This window comes from Neopelma chrysocephalum, unplaced genomic scaffold, assembly GCF_003984885.1.
Source record: "Neopelma chrysocephalum unplaced genomic scaffold, ASM398488v2 Primary Assembly neopelma1_183, whole genome shotgun sequence".
NCBI classification, from domain to species: Eukaryota; Metazoa; Chordata; class Aves; order Passeriformes; family Pipridae; genus Neopelma; species Neopelma chrysocephalum.
In genome coordinates, this window is record NW_020897845.1 from 192089 (window position 1) to 211634 (window position 19546).

General features: G+C 39.8%; 1 protein-coding gene across 2 annotated transcripts in view; it reads right to left on the minus strand.

Moving 5' to 3' along the window:
* MNAT1 (MNAT1, CDK activating kinase assembly factor) overlaps window positions 1-19546 on the minus strand; it is a 119815-nt gene that overhangs the window by 55582 nt on the left and 44687 nt on the right. For both annotated transcript variants that reach the window (XM_027702358.1, XM_027702359.1), the window contains exons 4-6: window positions 18587-18690; window positions 14345-14485; window positions 8899-9024 (exon numbers count right to left, since the gene is read on the minus strand). In XM_027702358.1, coding sequence (XP_027558159.1) covers window positions 8899-9024; window positions 14345-14485; window positions 18587-18690 — 371 coding nt within the window. The remainder of the gene's footprint in view (window positions 1-8898; window positions 9025-14344; window positions 14486-18586; window positions 18691-19546) is intronic.

Consider the following 19546-nt stretch of genomic DNA (forward strand, 5'->3'; position numbering starts at 1 on the left):
AGACGCCCTCCCAGAACTGTGATTATACAATTCCACAAGTATCCACTGCAATTTTGGTACCAATGCTTCTCACTTCATTCATTTTTCTTCTGTGACTTAAAATTCCACGCTCACAGAGGAACTTTCTGCTTCCATTATTTCATACCATCTCTACCAAGACATAAGGAGATTCCTTTTACTCACACTTTTGGACAAGTTATTTCTTTCTGTTTCACCCCAGCACTTCTTTCTGGTATGTTTACTTTTAAACAGTGCATCGAGCAGCGCCATTTAACAACTTTTTGCATCAAAAGTGTGGTTCAATAACTTTGCACCACTCATTTAGCACGAACTCTTAAGATTTAGCATTTATGATGTTTGCAACTCTTGGCCAAAGTATAGCATCAAAAGAGCATGTATGCACTGAATTGTATCTTGTTAAAAAGAACAGCAGCACTGAAAAAAGTTATATTGGAACAATCTATAAATGTGTTTACATTACATGAATGATTTGCTGTTCCTTCACAAGGCATGTAGGAAGTCAGCACTTCTCAAATGTGTAAAGTATTTCCATGTGCTTAAAGCATGATCTTTCCAAAACAAACAATGATTGAGAAATTTTTTATTATTCTTTATTTCCCTGCCAGCTGTTTTGTTGGTCTCTCCTCTCAGCCACCTTCTTTCTTTCAGTCAGATCTCTCCTTACTGCTCTTAGTAACACCTACTCAAGCAATGGTATATTCAGAGCTATAAGACTCAGAAATAGGAGGATCTCAGGCTGATTTAAATGGCATTTTCCTTAGAACACTCTACAAAGTGTCTTTGTGCTACCGTAGCTAGTGGCAGGTCTGGCTGTTGCTTGGGATGGAATTTGGGCATCCTACATTAGGGCCTGAAGCCCAGTTCCTGATGCTCTATCCCAGTGCCTGCTCTCACACAAGCAAGGAAGCAGCTAACAGCCTGGCTGAACCCCTCCAGCAGCCTTCTCCCTACAAGCCTTTTCAAGGGACCAAAACATGCTGTGTGAACAGAGATGTACCTCTGCAAACAGATGGTAAAGAGCTGGGCAAGCAAGTTCCTGGGCAACTCCATAAACCAAATAGGACACTTTAAAACCCAAACAAACAACCAAAAAAAAACTCAAAAAAACCCAAACCCCAAGAACAGTTCAATTCCAAAAAGTGACAGCTAAAGCTCAGACCTGCTCCACTGCTGGCTACAGCCACTCTAACAAGTACATCAGTTGTGCTGTTCACTCCTGTACAATTAACACTGTTGGCACTATTTCATTTACTAAATTCCAATCATTACAGCTGTGCAAACTTATGGGCCTGATTTGTATTTATACTAATATGTGTATATAAACATGTGCTGCTTTAGCCACGTAAAGGAGCCTTAAAGCAAATGAACAAATATTTATTTTAACAGAGCAGTATAAGAGAAACCAACCATAAAACAGAACCAGGTCAAGAAGTTCTGATTATGCCTGTCCACCAAACAGCTGAATTTCTGCTATGGCATCTTTCCTAAGGCATTCCAAACAGAAATCCTGCAGAGAGATACGAGGAGACATAGAACTGCATTTTCAAAATCCAGCCTCCTTTTCCAAGGCCATCACTGTGTAAATGAGGTGAGGGGAATAACAAACATTATCATTTACTTTCATCCTTTTTTCTCCAGAAATACTTCTTACCTACACTAGGAAAAAAAATTTCATTAAGTCAACATAATGTGCTGAATGTTTATGTACTTTGATATAACAGTAATTATTTAGTAAGGCCAGAACCCAATTAATGTTTTGGATTTCAGTCCGTGGGCTGGAGTGCAAAGGAAGCGTTCCGATGACAGATCACTTAAATAAAGTTTATCTGGCATACACTTCAAAACCAGAGTTCAAAAACTTAAAGCACAGTCCTGCATGTATGTGCTTGACTCTTAACAAAACATCTTTATTTAAACAGAGAGCTGGGGACTTAGTATGACAAATGTATTTACTATTGCTAATCATTCATTGCCACTCGGAAGTTGCAATCATATTGTATATATAAACCTATGAGATTTAAGTGAGCAGTATGTGGATCACAGGGCTGTGGATCATTTTTTAAATCCAGCGTGTTAGTCCTAACCTGAATTATATCATCCAGCATTTTTGGTGTCCCTCAGTTCATATGTTTGAATTCTGTACCCACGTATTGTCAAAGATAGTGGAGATCCAGCAGCCACAGTTTCTTTTTCCTTTTTTCTTTTCAGAAATAGTATCCTTCTCAGCAGATCAATGCAGCGCCCATTGTTAAAAGCAAGGCATTGTTATTGATGACAAAAATCCAAAGCTAACGCAATACACAATATATACTCTTACTAGGAATCAGGAAACGGTGCTTAGCAACTGCAGAATCCCACTTGTCACAGGGCAAGAATGCACGACCCCAAGAATCTCCACTCCAGGGAAGCTGCCTGGCAGGAATGCTGGTTCCCTGAGCACCTTCATTCAGAGACCTGCTGGAACACACTGTAACTGCCCTCTGCCTGGGACATCTGGCTTTCCTCTGCAAAGGGACTCAGCTTCATGGCACTGACATGAAGTCCAGAGTGTCTGAGCACTGAGCTGGGACACAGCCACCACACACAGGCACCAAGACTGCGAGGGCAACGCAGCAGCCTCATGGGACAGACCCACATAATGCTCAGTGCCACTGGGAATTTTACCTTTACATGCATGCTCTCTAAACAAATACATCCATTCCGAAAGGATCAATATGCCCAAACACACTAGCTCCTCTTGAAAGTAAGTGTTGTGATTTTGCTGTGATTCTAAACTACCAAGAGCCGTGAAAAGGAAAATATTCCACCCAGCTGTAAAAGAGAAATGTGCGCAGTATGAGCCAAACGAAGATTAAAAACAAAACACCAATTAAACTCAAAATGGCATAGATCTCAAAGAAATCAATTCCATCTGAAGAGTTCCAGCCTGAAGACAGACCAGCTGAGCTAACAGTGAAGGAAGGCTTGATTGACTGATTTATTTTTTTAACTTGAGGCAAAAACTAAAAGCACTTAAAAAAAAAAGGAAACAAACCACCACAACCCACACACCAAAACACACTACACGAAAACCGACAAACCAAGCAACCAAACCAGAGCAACAAGAGTTAGCAAAGCAAGGCTGAAAGGCAGAAACAGTCCCCAGACACACAGAGAGGGTGGCAAAGCCCCCGTGGGAGCTGCAGAAAAGTTGTAGTCTAAACCACAGTGTGACATGCACCTCACTTACCTCAGAGTACCTGGCATATGTCTAAGCAACTTTGAAGGAGCACAATTGATTAAAAAGACATTTTGACAGACTTTTTTTGCGTTTGGAACAGGATTTTGGATAATTGCTCCACAAGCTATAAAAGAAACAGACTGAAAAACAGGAGCAGCCGCTCAGGAGTTGTTTGCACAGGAAGCAATATTGCAGGAAAAGGCAATAATAAAGAACAGTTAATTTGACCTGAGCTGATGAGGTCAATGTTTTAAAAGAAATAGCTCCACATAACATAAAATAAGAATATTATTTCCCATCAGAATAATACTGCAAGTGTAACGCTGCATGAAATCTATTCCCTGACACTTGTTATGTGCAGCTTAGTGGTAACGCGCATTCCTGAGGTGTCCTAGACATCCTGTGTCTGACACAAATCCATTCCTCTGAAATACTGATTCTGTGACTGCTCCCTCCTGCAAGCTCTGGCTGCCCTAGACTGCACACTGCTCTCCCCAGCATTCAGCTGCTAATAACCCAAACCTACAAGAACTGGAATAAACCCGGGCAATGTTCAGACCCACAAAGTTATATTTAACATTGCTGCTGTGATTTGGACAAGGGAAGCAGTAGCAGGAGCAGATATTTCACTCTTAATTCGCTGCCATTCAGGGGTGCTGTTGACAGGAGATGGAGCCTGGCTCAGCGGAAGAGCCACGAGGTTAGGAATTCAGTAGGGCTGGATCCTATTCCTTCTTCCTCCGCTGCTCTGCTGTTTAATCCTGGGCGAGAACATCCCCTCCGGGCATCTGGTTCCCCTCCCTCCCTGACACATCTATTTACACTGCAGATTCAGAGGGGCAGAGACCATCTTGGTAATGACGAAGCATGTACAGCACTCTTCACTAATATTTCTATTAATAAATATTCCCACTGCTATTAAGTAATAAAACAAAAACGACGGCAGAAAATGAAAGGTCAGTGATGCGTTACATTAATTCTGAGGCATTTGGGGACAAAATGCAAAAAGGCAAACTCTCCCACGTGGTAGCAGGCAAGAGGACACCTATGTTGTTTTCCTGAGTGTTTTGGCAATCCAATTAGAGGTAATTGGGTTTTTAACTACATGAGATTACTTCAAAAATACCATCACTAGAGGCGAAGTGTCCTGGGAGGCTGGGGGAAGGGAGAACAGGAACATTATACAACTGGAAGGAACAGAAAAGGGACAGCCTGAAACATGCTGGAGAGAGCATAAGCCTAAGGCACTGGGCCACAGACTCAAAAGGTTCCATGTTCCCACACCAATGAATTAAAGAGGAGTTAAATACATCCACACTTCTATGCATTTTTAACCACAACGGCAACGTAAAGCACAGATCTACAAGCACCAAAAGGTTCCTACAGTCCTGTAAATGCCAGAGACATAAAAAGAAAACTGAATTCCTGTAACGAAATTAATTCCTGTTGCACTTGCAAACTGCCATTTTGCGTGCAATACATATGAGCACCTCTTTTACACCTCAAAATGAGCTTCACATTAAAGCTACCTCCCAACCAGAAATGGTCACTCCATTCACCAAGAAACAGAAGAACGATTCTCTTGCCAGACTGAGATTTGTTTTGCACCCCCTGATAAGCCCTAGAAACATCATTCATTCCTGACAACCTTTGCTCTTTTTGACAGCTACTAAAATCTGAAGTACCAGAATTGACAGGAAATAGCATTTTTAGCACTACTGCAATGATTGCTACTTTTGTGGCTTTACACAGACTTCAGATTAAATAAGACTGTTTTAAATATTCAGATATGCTTAAAGTGTATTTCTTAATATGATGACTGTGATAAGGAGAAAGCTCCAAAGCACATCCTTCCCCCCACTCACAGAGGAAAATCAAACTGATCAATTTGGAAGGTAAACTTAGTGCACAGAAGATATAATTTACTGAAAAAGTTAAATAGCAGACTAGAGAGACTAACCCTACTTCCACTTGAAAGGAGAATAAAAAGAAGGAATTTAACAAAAGGAAAAGTGAAGGAGACCCTGTCCCCATGAGCTAATTGTCTGTCTCGTGCTATAGGGGATGCTCTTGCTTAGCTTACAAGTGAAAGACATTCCCTCCTCCCCCTGCAAGCAGAGGAACTCACAGCACTAATATGACACCTTAAATGAGCCAACTTCCTTGAGCATTGCCCAGGAGACTAGAATGGACATGCCTCCTAATTCAGACACCGAGAAACATGTCCAATTAGCAGCCAGGCAGAAGAGCATCTCTGATCAAGGCCTTCCCAGGAAAAACACTCATGTTCAAGCTGGAAAAAAACCCAAACCCGTGGATTGCCACAACTGGCACACTTCTATAGCCTTTGTGTAAACATCAGCTTTGGATTAGCCAGCATCTCAGCTAACTCTATCTGGATTCCTTTCTTTCGAAACAAAACTAAGGAAAACACCCACCAGAAAAGGTTAGTGGCCAAACTATAAGGAAAAACTAAAAGCCCAGGAGAAGAATGTACATAGTGATTCATTAAATGTGCGCTGCCGAAACTCTGACAGTGAGACAAGGCTTTTCCCAGAAACATACCAAATGAGCAGAACTGTTGAGCCAAACAGAGCACTAAGCTCTGCCAGGAGAGGTTTAGGTTGGATATCCGGAAGAAATTTTTTACAGAGAGAGTAATCAGACATTGGAATGGGCTGCCCAGGGAGGTGGTGGATTCACCACCCCTGGAGGTTTTTAAGGTGAGACTGGATGTGGCATCAGTGTCATGGTCTGGTAACCACGGCGCTGTTGGATCAAGGGTTGGGCTTGATGATCTCGGAGGTCTTTTCCAACCCGGTAGATTTTATGATTCTATGATTAATTAGAACTATATTTCTTAAGAAATTCCCAGTACTCCCCTAGAGTACCAATACAGGCGGTGCGAACCCCAATGGCTTAGAGAGGAGCAAAGCCAAAGCAACTATAAAGAGCACAACAAAAGCTCCACCTACTCCACGTGTACACCTACACAAAACTAATGGACTGAGCATCTCGGGTTCTTAAAAAAACACTCAGTTTGGAAAATACACTTATCAACAAGGTGAGTATCCAGGTGTGGATTCACCTTACACTGTCACCAGATCACGGATCATCAACCCCACCAAATCATGTGCAGTATTGCTTGTTACAAAACTAACTCTGCTCTGCACCCAGCAATTTGCGTTTGACTACAATAACTTTCCAAGACACACCCCAATCCTAATCTGAAAACATCAAGAATCAGAGATTTCGTTGCATTCCAGACTCAGTTTTAACAGTGAGGCCAATTAACTGGTGGAGCATTGTGAGCTTAGGTCTTACTCGTTCCTTCAGTTCAGATCCCATTTGTTTAACTAAAGTGACTGGATCTCGCTGCATTTACGGCTGCACTGCTCAGATTTGGCATGTTCCGTGTGAAGGAGAAACTTACTGTAAATTGAGTCATACCTTAACCTTCTCCCAAACCAGAGGCAGATCACAGTAGAAAGCAGATCTTTCTGCCTTTGAATGGACTTTTGTCCATTTTGTGTTCTGATTTTTGCACTCAAAATGCAGTCAGCAGAACTCTCCAGTCCCCAGCTCTTCCCAATACTGCATTCAGAAGGACAAGTCCTTTCCTATTTATTGCTGGGTTATTCACATACCCAAGGTCCACGCACCACATGCTGTGACGAAGGGTCAAACTGCTTTACTTGCTTAGCTAAACTTCCAAATCCTCTTCACAATGCCTGTTATTTACCCTCCTGTTTATAATTTTGTATTTAGCCATATTAGAACACGTTCATTCAAATGAGGCCAGCTTGTCAAAGTAGCCCCATAAACTGCCAATTTGCATTATCATCCACAGCAATTCAACATCTGCTTCCAAGCACTGAGCTGTGTCCTAGCAGAACACCCACAGACCATTCTCATGCTGTGGAACCAACTACTTAAAAAATTACAATTAAGCCACTTAATACATTTATTGTCCAGAATCTCAATATTGTTATTATTGTGTAATATCATCTCTATATAATTCTAAAAATTAGTGTGATGTAATACCTAAATCAAGCCCCCTGTACAGAAAATACGCACACATTCACCTTTCTCAAAAAAAACTCTATTTTTACCAGTGTAAAACTTTTGTTTGATGCAATCCATTTTCCATAAATAGTAGTCACCAACTTCAAATACTCCTATCCTTAAGTTTATTGTTAAAAACATTAATAGAAATAAATACAGTTAAATTGTTCGTTTTTAATTTAGGACTAAGCTTAATCAGGGTGAGGCATTTTTTTGTTTTCTGGGATTGAAAAAACTAAATTAGTTATCTATTCACATTTTTTGAACACTGGTAGAGTAACAATTAGTTATCTGATGTATCCTCTATTATTCCAAATGTTAAGATTTAAATGTCGTGCTGCTAGAGATCTCTTCATCCAAGTCTTTAACCATTCCCAGATAAAGTGTACTTAGGGCTGCAGATCTCAAGATGTCCACTACCATATACAGCATTTAATCTTAATTTATAAATGCATTAGAAAATACTTCCACTGTCCTCATCATGTAACATAAGGTTATCTTCCTCTTCCCAGGAGAAAGGCCACAGCAAGAAGTAGTACAGGCACTCAATTGGAGTATTTTCAAACAGAACAACAAACATTTTCTATCCACTGGCTTTCCTACACAAACAGAAAATATCTCACAAACTATATCAATCTCCCCCAAACTCTTAGATTTTAAAAGAAATTGGAAGAAGATCAATTTATAGAACAGGAAAATGAGAAAATAATCCACACAGCTTCGCAAAAGCTGGTACCGCTTTTGGAAAAATGAGCTGCAAATGCTTCTACACTGTGAACACTTTGGCAGATAATGAAAACAGTATAAATATTCCTGGCAAAAACAAATTGACTGCTGATAGGAAACTAATTTGATGCAAAGGTTTTTGCTTTGCTGCCTTGGGTATTGAGAAGGGCGGAGAGTGTTGGTTATTTTCAAGACATCGTTTACCACTATCAGTTCTAAAATACAATGTCTAAAATATGCAGGGATTTAAAATAATACAAAACAGAAGACCAGTAAGGTGCAGAAAAGATCAGTAACTCATGCTCCCACCTCCAACTTTACATTTACATACACAGGCTGACGTGTATGTGTACCAAGTCGTGGCACAGAACAGGAACGCTGACAGCGCTTCAGCATTTGCTAAAGTATTTGTTGCTTCCTAGAGCCAAATAACAATGAAAATAATGTCCTTAACCTTGGTATAATTATCTAGATTGTCAGTTTCATACTCACAGATTGCTCCAGTGCTTAAGTAAATCTGAAAAAAAGTGAAGCCTATTCTTGAACTTCCAAAATTTCAACTTCCAGAACTGATGCAAGGAAAATAATTCAAAGACACCAAGACTTTGCAGGGAGAGAGGTACAGCTTGTTTTTTGACAACTATGCAATGAAAATGCTTCATATATTTGTGATGAGTGGGTCATCTCAGTATTCCACCTAGCAGAATGATGAAATTCTTCAATTCATTCCTAATTACTTATTTAATTGGAAGAGAACAGGGTATTTAACATAATATGCGACTCAGGTTTAAATAACCTCTGAATTTCTTATGAGGAAACCCTTGGCCTTTCGAAAGGCGTTAAAAGAAGAAACAAGCAAGTCTTACCATTTTGATGCCAGTGGAAAACGTGACTGGTTTGACAGGTTTGGGTTTTTCCAGCTGCATTTCTAGCTGAGTAGATCTGTCCTTATGCTGAGCTAAAAGCAGTGAAGCAGGAAGATCAGAGCTCTCCTGTAAACATACGAGGAACAAATTTGAATGCTAAACCAAAACAAATATTAATTAACACTACATATTCTTCAAAACTGCAAGCTGTGTCTGCAAGGCCATCACTAGGAGAGCAGCGTAATGCCAAGAATCCTCTAAGAAACAGTTCGCAGAAAAAGATCATTTTCAGTAACAAGAAAAAGCTGCAGCAACCCCATAAATCAGAGCAACCTGCAAACAACCATTTTTATAGAATCCACATTAAAGACAATATAACAGGCTCCTTATTCCAACTGGCCAATGCAACTATATTTATTAAAATAAAAAAAAAATTAGAACTTAATCAGAGAAGGAATAATACCAAGTAGTATAACTTGGATCAGATGTTTATCTAAGACACATTCTTTCTACCAATGAACTCAGACCAGTTTGAAATTGTTTCCCATTAGATTTCACCTGAGGCCGTTTGGAAATGATCCTTGCTCTGCTCTGCACAATGGCACTATTGTAAGTGCAACCAACAGCATATTTATTTTCTCCTTCAGCAACTTATTTTTAGGGAAGCCAGCCAATTTAAAAAAAAAAATATATATATAAAGTAGTAAAATGAATAGTTAAGCAAATGAACTACTTAAACTCTCAGGACAAAATGATTATTAACATACATATATGTAACTGCATTCCTGAGAGGGTCAGGAAATTATTGGCTAAGTAATTTTCTAAGAGGCTAATGCAACTATCCACACACACAGAGAAATCCTTGAGAATTCCTGGCTAGAACTGCCACAAAGTTGAGAGCAGGGAAGAAGTTCAGACAGATTCTTCCTGAACTGCTCTAGTGCAGTATTTTATTCCTAAGGCCCTCAAACATCACATACACTTCTGTTTCAAAAACGAAGTGAACATTGAACTATATTTGTTACTCACAAAACCAAATGAACTTCATTAACTGGACTGTGATTTTTTTACTTAGTTCGAGGCAAGAAGTTGGATGTTTTTAATGCCATGGCATGCTTTGCTGTTTTCATGGTATCCTAGAAAATCTTGTGAAGTGATCACGAAGAACAGCCACATTATACACTGACTTTTCACATCACTTACCAGTCCTTTTTCCTCTTTATTTTTTGTTACACTCCCTTTATCTAACAAGCAGATTGCAAGTTAAAAGTAAAAAAACCTCACATGGCAAAATCTGCTCCAGAATTACAAATAGAACAACTAACACACATGATCCTACTCACATTTCTGTGATTAACTGGGAGGAGGAGAGGGAAGATGCTAGAAACCTCAACTGTAGTAAGAGACAGTAAGAGACATCTAATTTCTATACAACCTGAAGAAAACTGGGACCACAATTGCAACAGTTTACAGTCTGCTTCTTCCAAGAGTTGTACATCTCTAAACACCACACAGCAGCATATGCTGCCAGCTGCCAGAGGTTAAGGATGCTGAATTCTTTTAATCATCAGATCTAACATGCTGGGGGAGAAGGGAAGAGTGGGAAGAGATCTCTGGTTCATTTTGTCCTCTCATATTCCTTAAACACTCACTGCATTTCTAACAAAATAACTCAAGGAAGCCAATTTTGCACCAACTTCTCAAGAGCTCGCACAATGCCCGGGAACCAGATTACACAACTGTGGGAAACCCACACCGTGCCAGCAAGGCACCACATCCTGATTGTTTGTCCCTCTGAGTGCACACAGAGCCCTTCTGTTAACTATTAACACACGTGAAAGTTCCAATGCTGTGAGTGTTTATCCACAGCAGCAATTTTCTGTATGGGAAAACAAACTGTGCAACAGTATGAACAAAGCTGGTTGTAGGTAACAATGGCTGAAAGATCGGTCTCAAAATCCACAAGGTTCTGGTAAAAGTGTGGATATGATGTCTTTAAGGCACCTTGCTCTTTGCTTGGCTCCAAGCTATGCCACAGCCCAGGGAAAACCTGCCTGTCTGCCATGTGCTGCAATCTCATTTTGCTCGTGGCTGGGAAGTGTCCGCTTGAAGAAGAGAGTGCAAGTCCCACAACACACAAGACATCTAAGACCAGATCGAGAATCCTCTGTATATCTGTGAGAGAGTTCATATAGCAAATAAAGAAAATGCCTTAAATCTTCCAATAACATATAAAAGGCATTTGAGACTGCAAGTCTAAATTATGACAAGGTGCTGTGCTTTTAAAGTGAGAGGTTTTATTGTAAAAGACGTCACTTAAAGTGAAGATACTACAGCATCTAATTTAGTAGTGGAGGGCAAAACAAGTACAGGACCAAACTGCTCTTCCAGTGGCCTGCAAAACTTGAGCCTCCACAATGCCTTGGTCACTTCTCCACCAAGTGACACCAGCTTTCCCCTCCCTGTTCCCAGCCAAGGATGGGTTCATGGAGCCTTGGCCCCAGGTCCAGTCCTTTCTGCAAGAGCTGCTGCACTCCCCAGGCTGGCCAAAAACCAGAGCCTGCTGCACAACATTTTAAATACCAAACATTTCTGTGCTTTTTTCCCTGCCTCTGGACTACCTAAATTACAGGCTCTTTGAAAATGGCACAGCATTCTCAAGTACTTTTGCAAACAACTGAGACCTTTACTCCACACAAAACCACCACAAATAACACATATAATGACTTGGACCACCAAGATGATTAGAGGGAAGGAGCACCTCTCCTATGAGAAAAGGCTGAGAGAATGGGGATAGTTCAGCCTGGAAAAGAGAAGGCTTTGTGGTGACCTAGTTGTAGCCTTACAGTACCTGAAGGGAGCCTACAAGAAAGATGAAGACTATTTACAAGGGCCTGGAGTGACAAGACAGGGGAAATGGCTTTAAATTGAAAGAAAGTAGGTTTAGATTAAATATTGGAATAAATTCTTTACTGTGAGGGTGGTAAAACACTGGCACAGGTTGCCCACAGAAGCTGTGGATGCCCCATCCCTGGAAGTGTTCAAGGCCAGGTTGGATGGAGCTCTGAACAACCTGGGACAGTGGAAGGTTCCCTGCCCACGGCAGGGGAGGTTGGAATGAGATGGTCTTTAAAGGACCCTTCCAATACAAGCATTTCTATGATTCTATGAGATTCACAGCTTCTTAGGATTTCAGCACCAAAGGAGGAAGAGGAAAGACCCAGTATCTCAACCTGCACCACACACAAAAAATTTCTCTTAAATTTTCTCTTGCTGTCCAGTGGCAAGGACAATCCTGGAAAAAAAAATTACCAAGACCCAGGAGGTCTGGGCTGTAGGTTGTCCACATCAGGTGATCTATCCAAAAGAGAAGATTCAAAACCAATTGGTGAAATGTCAACTTCCCACCTTCCTCTGCACTCACAATCCTGCTGAGTCAGTGCTTCTGCCACTGGTATCTCTGTAGCCAGAAATTAATCTTTGTTGGTTTAGCACAGAACCAGCGACCTTAGATACAAGATTATTTTTTTACACCTGATTCTTTACACTATTAATGCTTATGCTTGACTTTTGCTGCATTTCTTAATTAAGTTTTACTTATGATCAGCTTCATTTTCAGATTTGGAGCACAGCATTAGAGGGACTTCGGAGACCATAGGAAATGTTTATTTGTTTAACAACTGCTGGTTTTCCAGAGACTTTATAAGTCATTATACAAACACTTCAGTGCTGGTTTTATAAAGCTTTAGTATTACAAAACAAGTTTGGGCTCAAATTTAAGTTGACAGTGCCCCTTCAGAAACAGACACACAACTTGAAACTGCTCAGTTTCCTTTCTCAGCCTTTAAAAATCACCTTTATGTTGTTTTTAGAATATTAAGATATGTTTTAATAGAAATACATATGCAATCACAGTTAAAACTACCTATTTTAGTTATGTTTTAAGGATTATTTATAACCATTCTTTCTGAAAGCCATCTGGTGAAGGTTTCCAGTAAAACCTACTACAGTGTTAAAAAAATAATAATAAAACAACCAAACACACATCACCACTGGTCTCTAGTCAGTTAAGAGTGTGTTTTAGAACAGGACTTAAGTAAGTCAGAAACCAGTTCAGAACCCATATTCTGAGAAATTAAATTCAAATTCACAGTGGAGTTTTTATTAACTGATCCACTATTCCTAATTGTATGAACTGTAAGCCCATTTACCTTTAAAGTGAAAATAGATTGCTGGATTACAAACTTGGGGAATTTTCAAAGAACCTTTCTGCTCATCTCTGGTTTTGTCTACCAAAAATGAAACACCAGCTCCTTTCAGGAAAACCAAGGACAGGTTGCCGGAACCCCTGGCTTGAAAAAAGGAAACTCTTCAAGAGGGCCTAAAACTTTTAAATTACACTTCTATCCTCTCTCCTCATGTCAGTGCCTTCTGCCCTGGCTCAGAGAGGAACTCTGCTTTTTCAGGAAAAGTAGAAAAGCATCTGTATCTTCAGTATAAACTGAGAATACAAATCAGGAATTAACACTTTATTAGTGTGAGATGCATTGAAACAAGACAGAAATTCTGATTTAAACACACCAAACAGCTTTAAACCACACTGAATAACGTGTGTATGGATAAATACTTGTTTTTCTGCTTTCCTTCAAGGAAATGTGTTACTTTGTTGCTACACACAGAGACTATCCTCACAGATGTTAAAGGACACAAATGTGTGTGTGCCTGCATGTCTGTATACACACACTTGCATTGAAAATACTGAGATGTGAATCTTGCTTAAATAACCTATTTATTGAGCTTCTCTATGGCCACACTTCATTGCATTTTAGATGCAGAATCAGTAGTAAATTCAAACAAAATTAACAGTTTCCAGGAGTAGCTTGAGTTTTTCTCCATTTGTCTGTACACCCCTCAAATGAACTCAAGCTTCGTTCACTTCAAAAGAAGCAACTCATATATGAAAAGTTGGAGTAAGAGAACACGACACACTCAAGGCAAGAAATCTTTTCCTTTCAGTAGTTTTTGAAAACAAAGGGACCACTTATCATTTAGGTGCCCTGACCCATAAAGGGTTGACCAATGCTCACATAACTCCTGAGGGTACTGCCCCCTGCTCTCCATCTCCATTGCAGAGGTGGCTGAGCTCATAAAGTAGCTCCTAATGACCATTTTGCTTCAACACACCAGACTATCAACCAGTATTCAGAACCACTTAACAAGCCAACAGTGGGAGAGTCCAACTGAGCTTACAAATCCCAGATGCACTGTTCATCCAGCCCTTAGCTTAACAAAACCAGAGTTGTTTGCAACATTGAAATGAATAACTCAAAACATGCAAGACAGGGAAACAGGAGCAGTTGGTTAACAGTGGGGAATTAACACGTGATAGAGATGAATGTCAACGTACTGCTACTGAGCATTCAAAGCCTCTGGTTTTGTTACTCACCAGATCATCCAGGAGTGCCTGTTTATTCTTCCTTTTTATCATCTGCTGTAGCTGTTCCTCCTTCTGTATGAACAGTCTCCTTTGTTCGCTTTCCTGTCGCTCTACCTCCAGAGCCTCCTCCAGCTCTTCCTGCTCCCGTGTCTGAAAGGGAAATCAGAAATGGGCTCACAGCAAGTCCAGAGCTCCACTGCCTGCCAAAGGACCCAGGGCAGGACACGCAAGAGGGAAGCAGCCAAATTCTACCTTTTAAAGTAAAATTTTAGGTAGAATTTTAAGATTATTATGGCTGATTATTCTACCTCCTCTTATTGTCCAGTGTGGAGTTAGATTTTTAACTTGCTGCTCTCTGCAGTCTGGATCCAAGTTAGAGAACGACAACAGCATTTCCTTATATCTTCACCCTAAAAGGAACCCTTCTTTATTCCCACACATCTTACAACCCAAGTGATATAAGTAGGGTGAGCAAAAATATAATCCCATAATACTGTCCCTGATCGTCCCCTCCATCAGCTGCACCTTCTGTGCAAAGCACACTGTGTTTATCAGTGGTGCAGAAGAAAAATAAGAAATTACAAATATGTGAATATTAATAGAGAAGCCTGTAAGTTAAAACATATAAGCATGAACTGTAAAAAATGTCACAGTCTCAGAAAATTAGGAATTTTTCCTATAACCTGGATTGCAGCCATGTGACATGAGACGAAACAAAAGATTATTAGTAAAAAATTACTAGTTTTTGTTACAGATCTATTTCTTGACAAGTCTTTTTTAACCTGTAAACTATTAAGTTATCTGTATTTGAACATCACAGTGAAATTAAAAACCAGAAGAGGGCTCAGTGACAGGGGAAAATAAAAAGGATTTTATAAAAAAGAGGGAATCAAAAGAACATCAGTTTTGTTGCAAGAAGGTAAAAACATATAGGAAACACTTCCCAAAACTTCCCCACCAAAAAGACTAAAGCAAAGGGAGATGCAGTAAAAACACCGAGATAATTAAAATTTTATAAAACTCAAATGGACGATTTCTTGATGGAAGCAGTTTCAGGAAAAGATCATTGCAGCCAAGAGCTCAGTAAAGTTTGTTCCAATCATAAAGTTCTCTCATAAAGCACAGCAATCTGATATTGGCCACAATATGTTGAAAAACATCCCTTTACCAGGCAGATCAAGCCAATGGGTCCCAGTAAGGCCCAGTATCTCCTGGATGCAAGAGCTGACAGATCTCATCACCTGCCACCAAGCCAACAGGAGCTGCTTCCATTCCATAATGAGCAGTGACACTGGTAAAATGCTGGTCACCAACCAGTGACCATCTGGAACTGGGTTCTCTTTGCATTGAATGAAAGGAAAAAAACAAAGCAAGAAAATCCCCAAGTTGCAAACTGAGGTTGTTTCTGAGAATTAAGGGATTTAGTTTGTTCAGTCAACAGAAATGAAGAGCTCAGGGTCTTTAAGACATTCCAAAGCTCTTCCACGTTTATGTCTAAAGACTGCCTGGAATTTGCACTGGAACAGAAGAAAACTTGTAGGGAGGTGGTGACAGACTCAGACTGAAGAATCAGTCCAGAAAAATTATAGTCAGAAATAAGTAAACTGATATACAAATCTAAACCAGACCACACTACAGGAAAATGGAAGAATTATCACATGTCAGATCAAATTCTTTCTGAAAGGAAGAGCAAGCAGAACAGTAAAACAGAAGAGAGATGAGTTCAATAGGCAGCAAGGGTTGTGTCCAGCCTAAAGATAATCTAAACACAGTCCTGATATCTGAAGAAAAAGACGACAGTGAAGCCTGGAGTAAACTCAAGAAGATAAGTGGAAAAGGTGTAATAATTTTTCATCATATTCAGGAAAGGACAATCAAGAAAACATGCACATTCACATCACCGAACTTAGACAAAACTATTTCAAGACTGTACAAAGCAGCAAGTGAAATTAAATATCTAGTGACAAAGTAGGAAGTAACAGGTTACCCCATGACTGGAGAACTGCAGGTATTTAAGGAAGAAGGCAGGTTTGGGAAAGCTGTAGTTCATTCCAAGTGTGAGGCTTTTTAAAAATAACTAGTGTACATAAACATCTATATATAAAAATCAATTTATAATGACAAGAACTTAGATAGTTCTTCACATTTTTCTTTTCCTAACCTGCCTACCTAAAGTTTTTCCTTGCATGATCCTGCATCAAACTTACACATATGGGTTAGTAAAAAAGTAGCAAAGTCATTAGGAACTGGCTACAAAGATGAAAAATATGGCTTGTACTGACAGGAGAACAAAGAGTTATTCAAATCCTGAGGTGACTTATTCAGTAACTTAATATTTTGGTTTGCAAGAATGACAAGCTCACAAAGACAAAAGTAGCAAAAGTGAGATCAAAATAACTTAAAAGGCCACAGATTTGGGGACATTAATTTGCGAGTTAGAAACCAAAGAGGATGCACTGCTTGACAACTACTGGCTATGAACCTTCCACATGACAGTGCTACAAGAGCACAGTTTTAGGATCATGTCAACATATTTCCAAGAGAGGTGGAAAACAGGAGTTTCTTTACAAGAGGCATTAAGATCTCAGCTGTAATACTGCATTCAGCTCTAGTCTCTTCTGCTTCCCAAACACAAATTCAAACTGGAACAGGCAAAGGGTAACAAAAACACCATGAGGGACAAAAAATATGTATATTCCTCAGAAGCAAGTTATTACAATGGACAGAAAAATTTACATCAGTCCAAGAATGAAGGGACAATGAATGGGCAGGAGAGGTTTAGGAAAAAAATATTTGGACACCTTTTACCATGTATGGAGCTAAGACTTTCCAAAACCTGCCAAGAAGAGCTAGAGAGGGAAAGCAACCCTTCAGCTTTTAGGAGAGGGTTAAATTTATGGGCAATATCATGCAGTTTTTGTAACAGCCGCTGTGTCAAGTCTATTATTACGTTTCGATTGTCGAAAAAGAAACGTTGAATGTTTCAAATGGTGAAAAAGAAATAAAAGAGAAACATCCCCAGCTCTCCAGTGAGTCTGGATTCACACAGGCTTGCCCAGTTGCCACCAGTCAGCCTCCAGCACAGCAGGACTGTACAGTACAGAACACAGGAGGCCCTGGGGGGCTTGGTGGGCACAGGGTGTTACGGTGCTGCTTGACAGGGTCACAGAGCTCCTACACGGGCTGTCTGAGAGTCACCTCCACGAAGGGAAGGTGGGCTGCAGGCAAAGCACACTGTTAACAGAGTGACCCTCGAGGTTGCAGCTACATTGTAAAATAAGACGTGAAGCCAAAGCTTTGGCAGGTCTCTTCAAGCTCTGAAGCATAGGATATTGCACAGTGTCAGAGACAGGGTAACAGATCAGAGATGGACCCCTAGGGAAATTTCCTTGCCTTTAAAAGGAAGAGGTTCAAACAAACATTTTTCAGATTCCAATCTCCTCCTGTGAAATCCTAGAGCTAAAGAAATCACTCAGAGTTTTGCCACAGACTTCAGGGGAGTGAGGATTTCACCCCTACTGATTTGAAAGCAAGTCCTTAGTGCAACTGTAATACAAACACAAAACCTTGTTATGTCACACTCTGGGCAGACATTTTGCTTCAAGAACCGATAACAGTGTGTATTTTTATACTGAAAAAATATTTAGCAGATTAAACTTGTCTTACAGGAATAAATGCTTGCAAGTTTATTTTAAAGAGCCAAATGATATCTGAGCCACATTTTAATGAATGAATCTTCAACAAACCATGTGTTCTGCATACAGATCATATATACAATATTCCTGACGTTACTGTTATCAGCTCTTGAACAAGAGTTCTAATGTTTGTTTCAACATCTTTCATTCTGAATTTTGCATAAACCAGACCTGTGCTTCCCCTCAATTTTACAACTCTCTCCTGGGAGGTTCATAATGTCTGCGTCTGGATTCCTTTTTTCCTTCGGATGAGAAAGGAACGATTGTCCTGGTATAGGAATGAACTTCGTCTCTCCTGGATATTGTCCAACGACACTGCCAGCACACATGCAGTGGTGATGTATTAGACACAGGCTTTACTGCCTGTCCCTCCTTTCAAGCTCTTCCCAAAGTGAAGCATAACTACATTTCAGCTATCAAACTAAATACTGAAATAGAAAGAGAAATCTGCATAGTGCTTTCAGCTTTGTTTTTAAGACACCACAGAAAGTACTTCACAAATCCTTTAATTCTTCAACTAATGGATAAAAATTGCAGAGGAGAAAAGTTAACTAACCAGTTTTAACTTATTCTTCTGAATGACTTCTTTGTTATCCTTTTGGTACAGCTCCATTTTCTTTTTGGTGTTCTCCAAGTCCACATTGTTGGTCAAGTTAAATACTACATAAAGACAGAAAGCAAAAGTATTAGGTCAGCATGCATGACTATGACAAAGAAATACTACTCTTATGTTCTCTATCCCTTCTAGCACCAGATATAAACATTGCAGTAACAGAATTTATTTAAACGTGCTCGGTAAAGATGGACACGATCTGCTAAGTCACTGCAAACTTCAAGAGAAGCCAGTAGAGTTCCTTTAGGTTTACATATTTGTAGGAGAATAAAAATCTGAGTCTTGCATCCTCTTTCGTGATATTGATCATGTTATTCATAAAACATTGACCTTTTCAAGTAGCAGTTACAGCTAAGAACACAGTGATTCCTGTAAAATTAAATTACACCAAACACATACATATTAAGACAAAGTTAGAAATTAAGTCATTCTATTCCATAAAATTATCTAATGCACAAAGACTAGTCAGAGATTGTTTGAATTTTCAGGTATACACAAAAAATTCACATTGCTCGATAACTTAAAAGGCACCAATGTACAATTATCTTTATTAGGAGGAATCTACAGATGCTTCCAGATTAATAGGTTAACTGACATTCTTTTGATGTCTCCCAATGGTGACAGAGTATATCTCATGTCATCATGAGCAAGGGGGGTTGGCCAGCAAGTTCCACAGTTTAGCACAACATTCCCAATTATCTACACATGGCACAGAAGATATCTCAAGAAATTGAACAGTGTCTATAATCAACAGCTTGAAAGATGTAGATGGTTTGGATGATTAGTAATTTGATACAATTCCTGAGCCTTTCACCTCTAGGTCACTGGTTCAGTTGAGGGTCAAGTGAATTCCAACTGAGAGCTGCTATCACTGGGAAGTTGCTTGGTGATCACCATCCAGAG